Source organism: Podarcis cretensis, assembly GCF_951804945.1.
Source record: "Podarcis cretensis genome assembly, chromosome: 6".
Classification (NCBI taxonomy): Eukaryota; Metazoa; Chordata; class Lepidosauria; order Squamata; family Lacertidae; genus Podarcis; species Podarcis cretensis.
The window spans coordinates 75,694,088-75,714,590 of NC_137175.1; the positions used below are offsets into that span (position 1 = coordinate 75,694,088).

The 20,503-nt window shown below is 45.8% G+C and overlaps 1 protein-coding gene across 1 annotated transcript in view; it reads left to right on the top strand.

Moving 5' to 3' along the window:
• Nucleotides 1–671: 671 nt before the first annotated feature.
• The window catches only part of PLPPR5 (phospholipid phosphatase related 5), a 91,403-nt gene continuing 71,571 nt past the window's right edge, over nucleotides 672–20,503 (top strand). The window contains exon 1 of the mRNA XM_079981685.1: nucleotides 672–1,950. Within this exon, the coding sequence (XP_079837811.1) occupies nucleotides 1,669–1,950 (282 nt within the window). The 5' untranslated portion in view covers nucleotides 672–1,668. The remainder of the gene's footprint in view (nucleotides 1,951–20,503) is intronic.

Consider the following 20,503-nt stretch of genomic DNA (forward strand, 5'->3'; position numbering starts at 1 on the left):
TGAGGGGAGAAACGTGCTTTAACAGCATACTGTGTATGCAAGAGAACTCTTTGTGCGCCCTTTGTTTATTCAGGGTCCCAACCCTTCTTCCATCATGAAATTCAAGGAGGCACACAAGGAGATTCCGGGTGGCTTCTCATCCAGGTACTGGCCAAACCTAGGAGATTTCTGGATTGTCACTATTTTCAGGTAGTATTTGGCAAGCCCAGGTTGCACAATGACTGCTGACTGGGACGTTTTGTGCAGCAAATCCACTTATCCAAACAACTGGGCTTTTTGCGATAAGGAAAGTGAGGAGGGGATTGCGCTAGAAAGTGTGGGTGCTTTGATGGAACATCATCTAACCGCAGATCAGTAGTGCTGCTGAAGCCAGAGCGATGCTAGATGAAGTTGTGGCTTTTCCCGTTGGGCAGCCCTTCTGTCGTTTGCACCAGTTTGCATAAGAAGCCTCTCAAGATGGTTGGATTCTGAGAAGCATCTCTTGTGTTTCTAAGCAGCTAGTAGGAGCTGAGAGCCAGCTGCAATGCCAGAGCTTTAAAGCAGCTAGTTCTCAAAGCAGGAGGAGGAGGAAGAGAAGGAGCTATATATATTTTATATATATAATATATTACACACATGGGAAGCTGATGCTTCGATTGACGAGCACGGGGGAGTTACTGCTTCCGCTTTTTTCTTTAAGGGGGAAAAAAGCCACACACAACCAAAAATCCTTAATAGGGGAGGAAAGACGCGAGCGAGAAGGAAGCGCCTTTTCAAAATCCACCCACCTCTCTCCCCACCCCCTCCAGCTCTCCGGCAGCCTTGGAAACGGCATTTGCGCTGCCTCCGCCGCCGCGTTCGGGCAGGGACCGGTTCAAAGCAAGGCAAGGGATTAAGCGCATGGCGAGCTTTTCGCAGGCGCGGGGGCAGCCAGCGGAGAGGCGCCGGGGGGCCGCATCCCCGCCGCGAAGGATGGAACTTTGAGCGCGCCGGGAGCAAGGAATCCGTTCCCGGAGTGGAAAGGATCCCTCCGATCGTCTCCAAGGCTTGTTGGATCCAAGTCTCCAGTCTGAGGGATTTATTTATCTGGGGGTTTTTTTGGAACGACTTACTGATATATTTTTTTTGCACGCAGGCAAATCTGCAAAGAGGCGACTTCCGTGCGCCTGCGGGGGGCTGGGTCCACTACCCACTCTGATCTATACAGGACGCTGCGGGATTAAAGGACCGGCGACACCCCCCACCAACACCCCCCTGCAGTGGTCGTAGCGGAGGGCTGTGTGCGCGCGCGCCGCGACCCGTTTCCCGGCGCGCAGTTGCTGCGCTCTCCTGCCTCGCTCGGAACGCCTTGGAGAGCTGCCGCGGACGGAGCGCGCTTAGGACCCACTCCCCAGCCCCTCCAGCGGCGCCCGGGGCTCTGCCTGCCGCGGGGGAAGCCCGTGCTGGTTGCCTCCATCACTCCCCCGGAGGGGCCTTGCCCCACGTGCGCGATCCTGCGCCCAGGACCTCGCCGCCTCCGCCCCTTGCCATCCATGCGCTCGGCCGTGCGCCCGGACGCCTTTGGTCCTCTTCTTCTTCCTGCTCCTGCCTGGGACTAAGGCGCCTCCTCCTTCCCCCGGTGGATGCCTCCGGGAAGCGGGCGGAGCGCGCAGCCGGGGAGGGGGGCTGCCGCTGCCGCCGCCGGAGTACATGCCAGTGCCCTCTCCTCCTGCTCCTCCTCCACCTCCTCCTCCTGCTGCTGCTGCTGCTGCTGCTCTTCTCACCAGAATGCTTTACTTCCAGATGGTGATCATGGCAGGGACTGTGATGCTGGCTTATTACTTCGAGTACACCGACACCTTCTCGGTCAACGTGCAGGGCTTCTTTTGCTACGAGAGCGCCTATCGCAAGCCTTACCCGGGCCCGGAGGAGAGCAGCGCGGTGCCCCCCGTGCTCCTCTACTCGCTGGCGGCGGGGGTGCCCGTGCTGGTGGTAAGTGTCGCTGTCGGCAAGCGAGGTCCCTCCCCTCTGCCTCTCCCACCCTCTTGGTCTGTCCCCCTTTTTCTGGCACACCCCCACCCCAGGAAATATATACAGTCTATGCTTTTCGCCTTTTAAGTTGCTCAACTTGTTGACAAGGTGTCAGGAAGGCACAGGGGTGCCAACTTGAATAAAATTTGGGGTGGGGGAGGCAGGTAAGCCCCATCCCACATAATCGATCACAAGACGGGGCACACCCACACCATTGGAATGCCAATGCCTATCAACTTTGGGGAGGCCCTCAAATATTTTATTGGGTGAGGGGAGGCAAAGGGACCTCAGCCCCTAGGAGTTGGCACCTATGGGAGGGCACAAGGAGGGGGCAATAAATTCGAGGGGGGTGGAATCCACTGTCAGTGGGTCAGTTGTTTGGGGGTAAGAAATCCTCCTTCATGCTATGCCTTGTTGTTAGTATTTTGAGTGCTGGAATATTATCCAACATTCTTGCACTTCTGTTCCTTTATTGGGATCAGATAGTGCAACCCCTTTTTTTTGCTTGAGTCCAAATTTGTTCCCTGGTGCCTTTGAGATGGGTTCAGCAATTGGGCCACCAGTTGGACTCTCTCATTTGGGGAGGGGGCTCTCTACTCTTCTCAGCCATTTTCTAAGGACAGCTAGTTGAGAGAGGGCCTTCGGGTTTTCAGAAAAGCTAGATTAAGTGCTAGTCTGTTTCGGAGAAGGAATAGTGGCTCCCCTGCCCCCATCCTTCTTTTAAAAACCCAACCCAACCCTGACATGATTTTTGTTTGGCTCCATTCAAAGCATGTGTTAGTCACAGATCTGGTGGGTAGCATACTGGAGGAGACCAGTTGCTGATAATAGCCACATGTTAATATTTCAGCCAACGGAAAAAAAAAAAGACAAGCTTGGTTATTTCTGAGAGTAGATTGCTATTTAAAATGGAGCAGGTGCTTCTTCTGATTTCTGCCTAGTACATTTAAGAGATCCACGATGCGGCACGTGGCATGATGTGCAATTAAAATCCTAAAAACCTGCTACTTATATGTGGTTTTCTGTACATATCTTTTTTAAAAATAGAAGTAATTACACACACACACACACACACACAGATATGTGGCTGTGTTGTAATGCAGTTCAGCTGGGTTCTCGGCTGGGGGCTGGGGAAGAATATCAGCAGCAAAGCAACAAAACATCTGCCTTTAAACGGCTCAGTGTACAAGTTGTAATGTCAGCTGACAAAAGCATTAGCATCATTTAATAATCCTTGACCATATTGAACAGATGAACAGAAAGGGGAGTGTGTGGCTGTTAGGGCTGGATTATATATAGACATGAACGCACACATGCATGTGTGTACACACACACACACACACACACACACAGAGATACTGCATAGAATTAGTCTTGTTCTCGAATCTGCTTATTTCCCCCTTGGTAGCAGTAAATATTAAGGCCATAAAGATGAATGGTAATATTTTGGAATTTGCAGTTTAATAAAGCAATGGTCTCCTCGGAAATTCTGAATGGAAAACTAAAACTCAGAGAGAATTTCCTTTCCATCACAGCAGGGCTTTGCTTAGGAGTCTCTTTAATTATAAATCAATCACACTTGCAACCCTGCGAGTCTTCAGAGTGATTTTAAACCTGAGAGCCAACTTATGCCCTAATCAAGAAATAATTGAAGCCGGGGCTGGCACAGGTTGCCTCCCACCTTGCAAATGTTAAGGCAGAGTGTTGGATAGAATGATATTGTGCTTTTCTCAGGCCAGGGAGAACTGGAAATGGGAAAACTTTTTGAGTACCCTTCCAAGAAAACACACACAAAAACTTAATGTTTTAAACTATGCAACTGCCTGTCCTCTTTTTAAAAGCTTTTTTGCTTTTCAGTTTCAATATATATATATATATACATATAACAAACAACCCCCATATACTTGCCACCCCCAAGAAACATTCCATGCATCTACACAGTAAATGATAACAGCTGAACATTAAGCAGGGTTGTACTATAGTTTTGTGTTGATTTTAGCAGCTAGCGGTATTCGCTTCTTAACAGAGTGTGACATATTAAAGTTTGCTTGCATTATAGGATGGGTCAAAGAAGGGAAAGCATTTGACTGTAAAAATGTCACCTGCTGACACTGAAGTAAAAGAGACTTCAGGTTACAATCCTGTGCACGTTTACTTGGGAGCAAGCAACACTGAACCTTGTGGGACTTACTTGAGTAAGCATGCTTTGGATTGTGATGCAAGTCAGTTCCTTACATGGGGTGCAGGGAGGTGGCGGGGCAGGGGAAAAAAGAGAGAGAATATTAGCCCATAATTCCCATAGGGCACTGGGCTATTTTTTAAAATGTAAGGTAAACTGAAATCTACTTCCATCAGATACTTAGACTGTAATTAACAGCAGGTATGTGATGGACACCACCGTTGCCGGTGTCAGCAAAAAACCTCAGAGGCATTGCATACTGAAGGTACCATTTTCCTAATACATTTGGCCCCTTATAGGAACCCTTTAGCAAGTCCATGAGGGCAAAAGATTCTTGCATTGCAAGGGGTTGGACTAGATGACCCTCGTGGTCCCTTCCAACTTTACAATACTATGATTCTGTGAATGTACAGTGCCTTTGCATTAAATGTATTGGAGCAATTAGGGACCCTATTCTTCTCTCCAGATAATTATTTTTGTATCCATGTGAGTGCAGTACGGACCCAGCGGTATGTAGCATGGATGTTATTTTGTTAGCTTGGCTTCATTAGGTGGGCAGGGGAATCTAGGTGTATGAAGTTCCAAGCATGGAGAGGATCGTGATAAATCACCAGTCAAGACCTCCATACATCTAAAACACTCTGTCGTGGATCCTCAGCGATCCACACTGGATTTGTGGCCGTGTCTGCATCATCCCAACGTGATTTGGAAAGAAGGAAGTTCACAGCTGCTTTTGTGTGGCTGTGCATTTCTGGATTATTACCCCAGTCCACATAATTTCACAAGCAGAGTCAGCGGTACCTACATGACTGCATCTCTGCATATTCACCTGTGGAAGAGGCGATTGCTGATTGGTTGGAGCGGCACAAGTTTAGAAGGGGATGCTGGGTTCAAAACAGTCATGAAACACTGCCTGTGACCTGTCTATGATTGGTCCCATTGATTATATATTTGAGTTTGGCACCTTTAGAGCTTTCTGCACTGATCGCTCTTTTCAGCCATTCCCGATACAGGCATCTCGTATCGAATGAGATGGCATGAAAGAAAGAGGACACATGGGGGAATAAACCTCCTTTTTAATTAGCCGCATCACATGACTCTGTCACTGCATCCAATACACATTGGCTGCCAGACTTGTTTCCCAAGATACAAGATATTAATTTTTAAGGAGATTTGCGGTCCAGTTAAATATTCATTACACACTTCTATTTGGCAAGACTGTTTAAAAAGTGGTCGTTAGATACATTTTCTCCTCCTTATTTATCTTCCCAAATGCCTTGTTACAAGCAGGAAACAGCATCGTGTGGCCAGGGAGAGACCCCCACGACCCCAGGTGACACCTGGGTAGAATAATGACTCATGACATGTGTTATGGGATTAAAATTGGCCACAACTTTATTAAACTTTCAGATGTAGGAAGACCTTGGCTTAGGCAATGGGCATTTATCTCTCCTGGATAGCTGGGGATCTGGGGCACATCAGGGTTAATCAATCTATCTGGGGATTGGGCTGGCTCGGGAAGATGTATGTTTAAGCAGAGAGCCCACCCCCCCATTTCGCCGCCACACAGGGGAGAGCACTGACAACCTTTCAGCGTATGGCCAGTGACTCCCCTCAACACAACCCCTTTAACGAGGAACTCTGGGATCGCCGTCACAGGGGTGGGTGTGTATCACAGCTTCACCCCCCCCCAGTGAAGATAGACTAAAGGGTTCCTCCCAAGGCCTGAAACCGCCAAAGTTGTGGCGCTTTGCTATGGGGATGGCGAAACCTGCCAATGCAGGGAAATTCCTTCCCGGTCCTTTAACAGCAACCATCGTAAGACCATAGCAGCACCCGCATGCCTATAAAGAAGATGTTAACCTGCAATAAAAGTCCTAAACCAAGGGAGGGTCGGGCGGGAGAAGCTCTGGAGCCGACTGAGGACTCCCAGGTAGGTTACACCCTCTATTGTGCCGAAAGGGCGGTTCCAACCCTTACCTGGTCCATTCCTCTGGCTATGCCTCTCCAGCTGCGATTGGTTCATTGAGCTGAGGTTAGGTGGAAACCTCTAGGTTTGCAACTAGGGGAGGCAGTCCAGGATTGCTTTGCTGGAAGTCGCGTTGGATTGGGGATGCCATGCAAATACAGTGGTGCCCCGCAAGAGGAACGCCTCGCAAGACGGAAAACCCGCTAGACGAAAGGGTTTTCCGTTTTGGAGGTGCTTCGCAAAACGAATTTCCTATGGGCTTGCTTCGCAAGACGAAAATGTCTTGCGAGTTCCTGCGGGTTTTTTTCCCTTCCCCCCCTTTTTCTAAGCCGCTAAGCCGCTTATCTGCTTATCCACTAAGCCGCTAAAAGCCGCTAATAGCGCTAATAGCGCTAATCCGCTAAGCCATCAATGGGCTTGCTTCACAAAACAAAAAAACCGCTAGATGAAGAGACTCGCGGAACGGATTAATTTCGTCTTGCGAGGCACCACTGTAGTGCCCTCCATTTGATGCGGAGAGTGGTCATTATGTATTACTCAACTATGTAAAACATACAGCAGAGAAATGGCTCTATCTGATTACTCTATTAATATTATTAATATTAATTATTATTATTATTATTACACAGAGAAACTCCCCTTCCCTCCACCAACGCCTTCCCTTATACCCAAGTCATTTAGTACAGACAGGAGTCCCTTCGTTTTTCTTCTGCCCCCTTTGCCTTTAGAACCTCAGGAAACAGCTAATTCAAATAGTGTGAAGATGGACTAGTGCAGCTGTTGTTGTTTTACCCCACCTGTCTGGCTGGGTTTCCCCAGCCACTCGGGGCAGCTTACAGCATATCTGAAAACATAATAAAAACATCAAGCATTAAAAAGCTCCCGAAACGGGCTGCCTTCAAATGTCTTCTAAAAGTTGTGTAATTCTATTATCTCCTTGACATCTGAAGGGAGGGCATTCCACAGGGAGGGCACCACTACTGAGAATGCCCTCTGCCTGGTTCCCTGTAACTTCGCTTCTTGCAGTGAGGGAACCAGCAGACGACCCTGGGAGGAGGACCTCAGTGTCCAGGTTGAACGATGGGGGTGGAAACGTATAGAGAGATGTGCATTAGTAATCTTTACAAACTGCCTCTGTGTCCTGAGTCATCATAGTGCCATACAACAATTGAAACTCAACCAAGTTTCACACTGAATGAAACACTTTAAAAAACAGCTTTTCCACCTGGGGTGAAAGGCACCAACTTGCTTTTATCTGAGAAACTAAAGAGTTGTGCTTGAGTACACCACTACAGTGGGGGTGACTGCAGAGACCCTAGTAATTGAGAAACAATCCCCTGTCTCCATATATTCATATGCTTAGTCTGTTTTGTGGTAACACTAAATGTGACATAAATACATAGGCAAGCATGAGAAACAATTAGTATGGATATTAATTCTCCCCCCTTAATCTTGCTTAGTGTCATTGGTATGCTTGCAAGTGAAGGAAAGTCAGTTTCCTCAGGTAATAATAATAATAATAATAATAATAATAATAATATATTATTTATACCCCGCCCATCTGGCTGGGCTTCCTCAGCCACTCTGGGTGGCTTCCAACAAAATATTAAAATACAGTAATACATCAAACGTTAAAAGCTTCCCTAAACAGGGCTGCCTTCAGATGTCTTCAGATTTGAGGACGAAGCCCGTTTTCTGCTACATACAAACTTGGGGAAGTGTTTGTTTGAACTTTAGTTCATTAAAACAAACCAGGATCAAACTATGGTTTGATATCCTGGCTTGTCAGCTAACTAAAACAACCAAAGTTCCTTGAGATCATCATATGTAACGAAATACAGCAGTTTAGTCAAAATGGAAAGTGGAAGCGTTCATTCTGCCATGTGAAAAGGAACTGGAGGGGCAGAATGGAAGTCTGAAGTTTGCTATGGCTCATTCCTGATAATCTAACTATAGTTTCTCTAGGTAACCATAGAGTAGTACTCAACGAGATGTGCTAGCAGAATGGAATTTTCCCCTCCCCGTCACTTCCAAATCTGCTCCACAGGGCTGGGGAACCTTCATAATAGATTTAGGGGGTGCACAGGGTGGGGGAAAGAATGTTCTGCTTAAAGCTACAAATGATAGTTTAGATAAGGCACTCATGTGGTGCCTTCTGGATGCCTCTGAACTCCCTTCAGCCTCAGCCAGCATGGCCAGTGGCCAAGAATGTTGGGAGTTGTAATCCATCAACATCTGGAGGGCCCCACATAGGCTACTCCTGGTTTAGACAATCTTCAAAATCTTGTGTGAGAGAGACACATGGGCAGAGATAAATGAAAACCAAAGGAAAGAGTTGTATATTTGTTGAGTAACTGCTGAGAATGGCTGTTAGCTTCCTCCTTGCTTGTACTTTTGTACGTGGGTAGCATAATCAGGAGAGAGCTGAGCCAATTTTAGGCATGGTGACAGGGTGGAAGAGAGAGGCAGAGTCTTAAGTATGTGAGCTTCAAACAATTCTACCATTTTTTGTGTGGGTCAAAATCTGTACCCCAAATTGTGCCTCAAAGGCCACCAGAAGCCAATCTGGACTGCAGAATAAGTAACTGAGAATTCTCTTTTCTATACTGATTGAAGTATTTAATATCTAGAGGTCATAGTCATGTTGAGATATTTTTAGTTTCTCTGTTATGTCTTGAAATCTATTTAAGAAAGAAAAGGAGAACTGTCTCGCTTGATTCTCCACTGTGTGTGCTTTTCTTTGTCAAAAACATGTGAATTGTTATACAGAATTTTTTGATTCAGTTCTACTTACAACCTTTTCTACTATGCTTCCTGGTTCTTTAGTAGGACTGCTTGCCTTTTTTGAACTCCTGCCTTTGAAAGCTGGGAAATACATGTTAGCCTAATCTTTCACCTACAGTTGAAAGGATGTGTATATTACCGTATTTTTCGCTCTATAACACGCACCCGACCATAACAAGCACGTAGTTTTTAGAGGAGGAAAACAAGAAAAAAAAATCTAAACGAAACAGTGGATGTATGATTTTTGTGGTTCATGCTGTGGCCACAGACGTGTGATCTGACAGTGAGTTTGGAGTAGCCCAATGCAAAAATCCTGAGGATCCATGTGGATCCATGCTTTGTAACCACATTTTTGCACCACTGCAGCCCCAGGCAACAGTGGGTGTGTGATTTTGTTGGTGCAAGATGTAGCCATGGACATGCTATGTGATATGATGGTGAATTTGGGGTGACCCTGTACAAAAATCCTGAGGATCCATGTAGATCCATGCTTTGTAACCACGTTTTAAGTGGGGAGTGAAGGAAAAGCACTCAAGGGACAAGGAGCACGCGTGGGGTGTGTGGAGAAGGATGCTGCTAATAATGCAGAAGAGGGGTATAAGGGGAGAAGGCTCCTCTCCTCTCCCACTTTGCTCCTTTAAAGCAAGCAGGCTTTGCTTTTCTCCCTCCTCCCCGCTCATCCCCGGCTTAGCGAGCTGAAAAACTGCGCTGCTATGTAGCGAGCTGAGTGGGGAGGAGAGAGGGACAGAGAGCCTTCTCCCCACTCAGCGGCTCTTCTCCCGCTTTGCTGTTTCAAAGCGAGTCATGGAGGAGGGAAGGAAGGGGAACCATGGATCTTCTGCTCACGACTGCAGCAGATCCCCCCGCCACCCGTAGGCATTCCCTCCATAACACGCACAGACATTTCCCCTTACTTTCTAGGAGGAAAAAAGTGAGTGTTGTGGTGCAAAAAATATGGTACTTTTCCAGGAGGACCGCAGTTAACCTACCAGATGTGCTACAAAAAGATGTGCCAATGGCCAACAACTTAGATGTCTTTGAAAGGGGGCTAGATAAATTCATGGAGATCAAGGCATGATGGCTGTATGCTATCTCCAGGATCAGAAATACCAATTTCTGAGGAGCAATAGCAGGAGAGGGCTATTGTCCTCCTGTCCTGCTTGTGTACTTTCCATAGGCTTCCCATCTGAGCAAGGGGATGCTGGACTAGGAAAGCCTTTCATTTGATGACTCCTTTTTTCTAATGTGCTTTATCCCTTCTGCTTTCAGTGTCAAACAAAGTTGTCTTCTATCACTTTATCACTATTTTACTAAGATGCAAAAAGAATATCTTGACAGCTAGCCTACCCAATGCCACAGAACCACTTGGGCATACGATTTTTGCAAAGTGTTGTGATGGTTTTGTTGTTTTTCATTTACCCTTGTAATCTGCTATTTGCCTGAAGCAAGTGAAATGTATGTTCTGGCAAATGCACACTGTGTGTCTTTCTGCTTCTCCTCATCTTTAAGAGGTACTGAGCTCTAAACCAGGGGTGGGGAACCAAATCTGGCTAGCAGACCAGATGTGGTGTAGTGGTTAAGAGCGGTGGACTCATAATCTGGTGAACCGGATTCACGTCTCCGCTCCTCCACGTGCAGCTGCTGGGTGACCTTGGGCTAGTCACGCTTCTCTGAAGTCTCTCAGCCTCACTCACCTCACAGAGTGTTCGTTGTGGGGGAGGAAGGGAAAGGAGAATGTTAGCCGCTTTGAGACTCCTTTGGGATATCAAATCCAAACTCTTCTTCTTCTTCTTCATGATCTCCTCACAGGGCAAGTTTGACATGTGGATAGCCCCGCCAACAGTCAATCACTATTACATCACCTTGACAACAGTTCAGCATCCTTCTTGCTCTGAACTCTGCTCCAGATAAGAGTGGCCAACTTAGGGGTGCTCTCAGAGCCCCCCAAACTCATCTTTCCTCCAGAGGTGTCTTGGTAAGTCTCTGGCTCCTAGCATAGGAGAGTTGAGACTCTTCTCATTATCAAGCTCTCCTTGAGGTTAGCAGACAAATTCCCTCCTCACTTCCCTCCGTGCGTCTTCTGGTAAGGAGTTTTCTTCCTGGGTTTCTACATCAGGTTGCAACCCGGAAGGATTTCCCTGTCATCTCTGAGGCTGAGACAGTGTTTCTCTGTGTATCTCTTCCTTCAAAATCTATGCTGCTCCTCTGGCTGCCTCTTTCCCACCTTCTCTCACTCTTCATAGTATGCAGAGGAGGAAAAGCACCCCTCACACAGCTGTGAGGTTCCAGGGAGGCAAGGCTCAGTTATGTCAAGCCCCTGACAAGTCCCAGCTTTCAGCCAGCCTCTGACAGTTTTGGGGGTTTTTTTGCCCACATGGGTTTTGCAAAGTGCTTTGCAAGGTGCTGTGTTAAGCAGCTGTTCTGAATTCCCCAAGCTGCATGCACTTTTATTTGCCACGGGAGGGAGGTGCTTGGAAAATGAATCTCTTCCCCCTCTCCAAATAAACACATTCATCAAGAGAAGGTTTTCTATTTGGATTGTGGCTGGCTGGTGCTGGTGCCGCAACACCACTTACAACAGTTGCAAGAAACAGTTGGGAGAGCTGACTCAGATACTCAGCAAACAAAAGGGGCTTCAACGTTCTCAGGGCTCAACAAGAGTTTCATTGAGAAGGAGGGATCAATATTTTTTTAAAAAAACTTTTGCACAAGCACAGTAGTAGTTGACTTTGCTGAACATTGACCTTGTAGCTACAGAATGTAGTTTAACATTCTAGATAGACATTGGCTTGTAATGCAACCGAGAATCATAAGCAGGACAAGTTCATAAACCAAACCAGATTCATATTCAAGCTTTGGCAGTATCACTGCTTGAGAGACCAAGGGCCATGTAGGAGCAGAACTGGTCTCCCTACTCCTCATTACCAGTGTTAGAAACTCAGATTTATAAGCTAGGACCAAATGGCTCCTTAAATTAAGGTTAAAGTCACCAAAATGAAATGTCTAGTTGTCATTTTGGGGCAAGACAGCTCTCAAGTCTTATTTTTGAAATGATGGACTGACTGTGAGTGATTAGTTAAACATCTGGCTAGTTCAAATGACAACTTTGAGTTAGGTTAAGAGCTTTGAAAACTTAAAGAAGAAAAGTCACTTGATCCAGGGACAGTCCACATATATTGGACTACTGCAATGCACTCTACGTGGGGCTACCTTTGAAGGTGACTCGGAAACTACAACTAATCCAGAATGCGGCAGCTAGACTGGTGACTGGGGGCGGCCGCCGAGACCATATAACACCGGTCTTGAAAGACCTACATTGGCTCCCAGTACGTTTCCGAGCACAATTCAAAGTGTTGGTGCTGACCTTTAAAGCCCTAAACGGCCTCGGTCCAGTATACCTGAAGGAGCGTCTCCACCCCCATCATTCTGCCTGGACGCTGAGGTCCAGCACCAAGGGCCTTCTGGCGATTCCCTCATTGTGAGAAGCAAAGCTACAGGGAACCAGGCAGAGGCCCTTCTCGGTAGTGGCGCCCGCCCTGTGGAACGCCCTCCCACCAGATGTCAAAGCGATAAACAACTATCTGACATTCAGAAGACATCTTAAGGCAGCCCTGTTCAGGGAAGTTTTTAACGTGTGATATTTTACTGTTTTTTTGCTTTCTATGGAAGCCGCCCAGAGTGGCTGGGGAGGCCCAGCCAGATGGGCGGGGTATAAATAATAAATTATTATTATTATTATTATTATTATTATTATTATTATTATATATTGGCTTAGTCAGGCCTCTTTTCCTTAATGGTGACATGGACCATTCATAACACAGGGATATTCTTCACAACTGTGAGCAGGGCAGTGGGGGCGGGGTGTAAGTGAGGATAGACTAAAACAATTAACTGTAATGTTGTTCGCTGCTCCTGCTCAGGCTGCATAGAAAAAGGATTTTGGTTTCTGAAATTCGTTCTGGCTGTACGGATAAAATAGAACTGATAGAATTCTACAGGGTGTGGTATTAGTGTGTGAAAACAGTCAAGATCCAGTGATGCCCAGGCATGCAGTTCCAGATGGTGCAGATGTCTGGCACCCAGCATCTTTGCTTGGTCGCAAGTGGCCAATAGTCAGATGCGAAATGTGCCTGGCTAATTTTGAACACTGTTCATTACATAAAGGTTATATGGCATATCAACTAATAAACAGAAACACTATCCAATCAAATGTGATTTACTTATAAATGTGATAACTGGATTATTATTATTTGCCAATAATAAAAAATCCACATAATTCATTCAATAGGGTATTTTGTTGTGGTTCCTAAATGTCTTGTTGCAGCTAAAATGTGGCTTTTCAAGGACAACTTTGAGAGGGCAGTCGATGGCAGCAAAAACAACATGTCTTGTGGCACTTTAAAGACTTAACAAATTTATTAGGGCATAAGGTTCTGTAGAGACCAGAAAAAGTTTGTGCCATAATAAATTTGTTAGTCTTACAAATGTGCCATGGGGCTCTTGGTTGTTTCAAGGACAGTAGCACAGACCTGAAAACTTGAGAAATATGTCAACTTCTCACATCTCGAGACTTTCTCCCCAAGGCACAGCAGTCAGAAATCACCTTTCTTGGCACTGTTATCATTTGTCCTGTCCTTGGTGGCACATGATTTTCTGGCTACCGCTGTGAACACGTTTTGTATCATTTGAACAGAAAGGAAGGAAATAAATTTTCTGCCCAAACAATTCAGTGCTTTTTAAGCGATCACCACCTATCTGTTAAAAATTGAGCTCAGAATCGTGAGCATTATGATTTGGGGCTCACATTTTGGATTTAGCCTTTTGATGCCTTCTTTGAAGTTTGATGCCTTCTTTGAAGTTTATTGAGCTGTCAATTTTAGTACTTGGTAGCATTTCAGGACTGATGGGGGCACATCCTGGTGATGTGTAGATACAATGCCTGCTCCCTGTGAAGTAGGGATGGGGAACCTGTAGCCCTCCAGATGGTGGACTGCAACTCCCATCATTCCTCATCATTGGCTATGTTGGTTGGGGCTGATGGGAGTTGGTGTCCAACAGCAACTAGAGCTTTCCTGTCTCTGCTGGAAAAGATGCACAGTGTCTTACAAAGCACAATATATTGTGGGTTTCTTTCCCTTCCCACTTTCTGTCCTTCTTTCTGGAGTGAATTCTTGCTTCCTTTTCCTTTCAGCGATAACTATGATGTACATACATGCACCACCAGTGTAGGTGGTGATTTGGTTTTCTTGTAATCCCAGACTGCAAAAACTCTTTAAACTATGTTTTTAATCTCTACATTGCAGTAGTGATATCAGCCATGGTTAGTGTTGATAACATGAACCCTAAAGCATGGATCATAGCAACCAGGGAAGGGAGGGATCTGTGAAGTGTGCAAACCATGGCTTTCAGCTTTGTACATGCATTGGTTCTTGGCTAATCACTTTCAACCATACATGAGTAACAATGAATGCTGCCTTTTGATGCAGATATACATTTCACATTGCTTGAAGTTGAGAGGATTCTGCACATCTACCCTTTTAGTCAACTTTCTCAATCCTGAACACATTGCATGGAATCCTTTTTAAAAATATATTTCAATAAGATGTAATGCCACATTTTGTGCTAGAAAAGCTTTATTTACAAGGATAGTGACTGAGAATCTTCATACCTCTAGAGTAGGTCCCATTGTTTCAATAGCACACAATAGTGTGTTGCCTGTTTCATGTAATGTAAAGGAAATGCACCGTGTATGAACAATGATTAGTTATATGGGTGAAACAGTAATCACAGAGCATCCAGACTGAGCTTTCATGCTTTCCCTTATCACCCAACCCTGTGTGATGGAGGCAGTTTATGCCTTCAGCTGTGATTTGATGGGTGCGTTATTGAATGATGTACAGTAGAGGTGTGTGTCAATCATCCATTATTTTCATGCGTTGCAATCCTGCTGTTTTCGAGACATGTCAGATTCCATTTGGACTTAATATCATCACTAATGTGTTTAAGATCAGGATGCCAGTCATCATTATCTATGTCAAATGAGGATACCATAGATGATAAGGAGAGCGAGCGTGATCCTTTTTGTAGTCCATTTCTAAGGCAACTTAGATGGTGACATACTGATGATGTGGGTGCATATGTCATTGCAAATGCTTAGGATAAAGCTATTAGTACAGGCTATGTAGAAATATGAGGGACACAGGTGGCCCTGTGGGTTAAACCACAGAGCCTAGGACTTGCCGATCAGAAGGTCAGTGGTTCGAATTCCCACGATGGGGTGAGCTCCCATTGCTCAGTCCCAGCTCCTGCCAACCTACCAGTTTGAAAGCACATCAAAGTGCAAGTAGATAAATAGGTACCGCTCTGGCGGGAAGGTAAACGGTGTTTCTGTGCGCTGCTCTGGTTCACCAGAAGTGGCTTAGTTATTCTGGCCACATGACCCGGAAGCTGTACGCTGGCTCCCTCGGCCAATAAAGCGAGATGAGCGCCACAACCCCAGAGTCGGCCAGGACTGGACCTAATGGTCAGGGGTCCCTTTACCTTTACCTTATGTAGAAATACACAATCTATGCCCGTGGCAGGTGTCCCACACTGCCTTTCAACAGACCACTAGCCAAATACAATATTTCCTTAGACCAGGGTTAAGGAGTCTCTGACCCACTGGTGCAATCCCAACCATCAAGGTCAGGGTAAAGAGGTGTATCTTCAACATGTGGTAAAAACTGTCTAGTGAAGGTGCCAGGCACACCTCTGTGGGGAGGGAATTCCACAAGTTAGGGGCCAACACAGAGAATGCCATCACCTCCATCACCTTCTGAAGGCAGTGGAACTAACAAGAGGGCGTCCTCTGCTGATTTTCACACATGAAACTGTCTGTAGTGAAGAAGGTGGACTTTCAGATATTTGGGGCCTATGTCACTTAGGACTTTAAAAGCGCACATGAGCCCCTTAATTGATCAGTCTCCAAGGAAACACATTCTAGCCAGGTAAAAACAAAATGAGGTGGGTGAGGAATGTAGCCTGGGGAGAAGTGTGTGGGCTGGGGAGAGTCCAGAGGGTGAGACAGAGAGGCTGGGGGGGGGCAGCACCTGCCTTTGGCCATCCCTGCTCTAGAAAGAGGAAATATTGACGTCCTCAGTATGCATTGTACATAATACTGCCTATAACCTTACTGTATACAATGATAGACCAAATCACAATGCAGATCAGGTGCCACTCAGAGGGTGTGAGTTCTTCCTTCTGCTAGACTAAAACTGTTTTGCTGTCCATTAAGCAGAGGCGGATCAAGAGATGAGGACTTGCAAAAAATCCTTGCATTGGAGAAATGTGTGCTATTAAGGTCCCTTACTTGGGAGGGATGTGCCATAAACATAACTTGTTGGTCTTTTGAGCATAGAGCTATGTCATATCCAGCCTCTTGTGGGAAGGTTAGCCCACCCACATTGTTTCTCTCTTCCCCCTTACTCCTCTACTTTTTCTAAGGAAATGGAGTTCAGAAGGTGTGCTTGCTTGAAATTTACATGTTAATTGGGTTTTGGGCTCTCAGGTTAATTAGGTTTAACATCTGTTTCACACTGGGATTATTCCTGTGATTGACGGAGGAAGCGATGAGGGTTTTGAGGTCACCAGACAGGCCTTTGCATGTCTTGTCTCTTAACCCCCCAACCACACATTTTGCTCATATAATTCCCTGGGCTTGGGAACAGGCTAACCTTTGACTCTGCATGTTTCAGCTGATGCTGTTTGTCACACAACTTTAGTAACCAACATCCAGCTGAAGTAGGAGTTAGTCAACATGTGTATCTTTTGTTTAATGTCTCCAAATGGAGTGCAGTAAATAATAATGAACAGCTGTGAAATATACTCAGAACTAAAACCCCAGTGAGTTCAATGGGACACTGTTTCAAGAAGAGGGGGTGGGGTGCAGATGCTTCAAATAGCACTTTTGCAAAGGAGCTGAGTGGGGATGCTCAGCAAACCTTTGACTATCCTCCCCTCCAGTTGCTGGAAACCACTGGAGAGAAAAGTGCTATTCTGCTAATGTCCTGCTTGCAGACTTACCATAGGCATTTGGGTGGCTACGGTGAGAAGAAGATGCTGCAATAGATGAGCCCTTGGCCTGATCCAGTAGCCCCTTCTTTTCAAACCTCAAACTAGTAGAAAATAATGTAGGAAAACAATTCATAAACTGATGGTGCCAAAACAAATAATTAAAGCCTGTCTCAGTTTCAGCGTACATGGAACTTCTTCACCCAGTATGCAGCAATTACTGTAGCTACTATTCTAAGGCCTCTGCCAAAAAACCCAGATTGGCTGTGGTTCCCTAGCACATGTCAGGTAGGTGTTGGGAGGAGGGAAAGGACATGCATAGCCAAAGGGAGACATGTCTCCAAACTTGATTTTCTGATCTGCTGATGACCTTGTTTGCCTTTGCAGAAAATGTATTCAAGCAGTGATAGTTCTCTCTCTCTCTCTCTCTCTCTCTCTCTCTCTCTCTCTCTCTGACTGATTTATGCAGTAACACTGTAGACAGCAGCGGTTTCAAACTGTGTCCCAGGGAATCCTGTATTCCTTAGAGGTTTCTCAGGGTTTCCTCAATAGGCAGATAAATAATAGGGAGTGAGTTTCTCTGAAAATTTGCTTACCCACCACGACTGATGCTCTCTCCTGTGTGGCAATAGGAGACTGTTAGCTGAGTCTAGGGGTCATTTTTGGTTCATGGAAAAGTGACAGAGAGGTCCAACAGGACTGGTGAACCATACTTCATCTCCCCAGCCTTCCAAGTTTCGCCCTGTAGGGAGATGAAAATGCCCTCTGGGGAACATTCATTCTCTGCCGCCACACCCAGTCTCTTCAGCTAGAAGAAGCAAGAGAGGAAGCACCAATCACTAATGATTCCTCTCCCCCTACTACTTCAGAACATGTCAAGCATCTCTGTGGCTGGAAGGCTGAGATCCACTTTTGAGGTGCAGGAACAAGCTACTGCTGAACTGGCTAGCTATGTTTCTTATGCCAGAACACTTGTGTGGTGGAGATCAAGTTGCATCTTGAGCATCTCGATGCCGGAGCCCCTCGCACAGTCAGTTGTGCATATGACTTTGTGCACAGGCTTGTGAGGCCGCGTGGATGGTATGTTTTCTTCCACTCATGGCCCTCTGGCTCCGAGCTTAAAAGATTTATCGTAGCATGAATTTTTTCAGGCAACAGCATATGAAAGTTTATGCCACAATAAACCGGCTACTCTCTGAGGTGCCATAGCACTTTAAGGCTTACTGTAAATAGAAGTGCTGCCTGATTCTGAATATTACAGACAAATCCTTTTGCCTTTTGCTAGGCTTTTAGTAATATTCTTATTTTTGAAAAAAACAACAACCCGTGTACGAGCATCAGTTTGTGTGTGTGTGCTTTCTGATTTGGCTCCTGTTAAAAACAGTCTTAAATACTCTGCAGTTTGGAGGCTGAAGAAGCAGATTGGATACGTGCTCACACCCACACAAGAGGCCAATGTGCTATTCTTTTTGTGGTACCTCATATAAAAGATACAAGCTCAGTAACGCAAGCAATTTGTCTACCTGTTTGTCTCTGAAGGGCCTCCTGACCCACTCATTTATCTCTGCAATTCCCAGTTGACATGGAAGGTTTTGCGCATGGTATGAAAAGACCAATGTTCTGTTGCGCATACAGCCTTCATACTGTGGCTGTGGGTGACACAGCCCTAAAACTGTGTCTGTAATGAGGGTTTCTCATAGATGAGAGTCATAGCCAATCAAAGAGAACCTGCAGATCTGCAGGGATTATTGGGGGTCTGCGATTCAGCATTCCTTCCATTCTAAACCATTGAGTAATAGGGTTTTTGTCTGGAGTCCAAAGGAACAATCTGTCCTCTCCCCCCTGCTGGTTTCAGGAGGCACTGCCAGCCATGACGTTCTGAAAAAATATGAGATTACTAACAGTTCTTTTAACTTTTCTCCCCCTCTACATAGTACATCTCTGAGGCTCGCTGGAGTCATGATGGCACTAAGTAGGATGTGATTCACTCTAATCTATTGTCCCTGGGAAACCTGGAAATAAAATTCTGTACATTTCTTTAAGAAAAGCGATCACTCATCTTCTCTAAATGAAACACTGAATGCAGGAATGCAAAAGTAGCACTCCAATCCTGTACAGCCTTGTGCAACAGAGATTTGTAGCACTTAGCTCTGAAGAGGATAGGTTTCTCAGCTTGTTGGGGTTGGGGTTGGGGTTGGGGTTGGGGTTGGGGTTGGGGTTGGGGCAGTTTCCAGTTGGAACCCTTTGTACAGTTTGCACAATTTGTCATGGATGCTTTAGTTGAGATTCCTGCGCTGCAGGAGGTTGGTCTAGAGTCTCTTCCAACTTTACATTTTTATGACCATTGTATTAAGGAGAATATAGGATAATCTGCAACAAAGTCTAAGACAGAAACCTTTCACTGGAAATCCAGAACTTGTCTTCATTTTAATCTCTGTCTGTTCAGCAGTTGAGTTTTTCATTGGGCCATTTGCTCTTCCCAGTCAAATATCTTTTTAAGAGGGGAAGCATAAAGGGATATGTTCCTTGGAAATGGAGTAGCACATGTGTATTATTTTTATGAAGTAGAGTGATGGGTAAGCAAATGCCAAGGGAAAAAGAATGTAACGAGCTTCCATCTGTTCCACTTGGCATATAGCTTTGCGGATTTTAATGGTAATTTTGCCTGTTTAAGGGGAGCTGATGGATGTTCCATTCCGTTCACAGCAACATGCACTTTATAGGGATCTTTTCTTCCTAGGTTTTGCCTACACTAGGAAGACAGGCTGAAATCTTCAGCTTTCCTCCTGTGCATTTAATTCCACCAACCAATGTCAATACTAATGCTGAATAAGGCAATGATAACTCTCTTAATGCCATCTTCAGAATGCTAGCTTGGGTCCTAAGTTCCTCTGAGTCAAACTCTGCTCAGGAGATGTCCCTACTGGTGGAATAGGGATAGGGCAATTGTGTGGCGAGTTCCTGCCCCCCCCAGTGGAAATAATGACACATGACACAATTATTAAGGTTAATGGGCCAAATAAGGCCACAACTTTATTGGTTACAGGTGATGAGCGGTATTGGTTTAGGCATTGGTCCTAACCGACAATATCCAACTTCAGCCCATCCGCTTGAAGTCCGGGAAGGGTTAACCACCAGTAGGGGGAATCCTGCTGATGCACATAAACTAGGAACTCCCCCGGGGTCACCGATTGGGGGGCGTGCCTTAGGCCCTCACCTCCCAAGGCTTCGGACAGGGCCACGCCCCCTGGAATCCTTTATTGGACTACCCTTCGATATGTGGGGCAGGTGATGGTGCTACCTCCCCTATTTCATCTACCTCCCCTATTCCATCTACAATGCCTAACCGCCAATACCAAGAAAGTTGTGACAATTTGCTACGAGGTAGATGATAACCAAGTGGCTGCTGCCAATTTGCCAAGTGGAAAAATTCCTACCAGGCTCCTCAACGGCGACCAACCAAGGTCCATAGCAAGATCAAGGAACAAAAACCTTATAGGGCGGGAGGGTGGGGAAAACCAGAACAGCTGGCA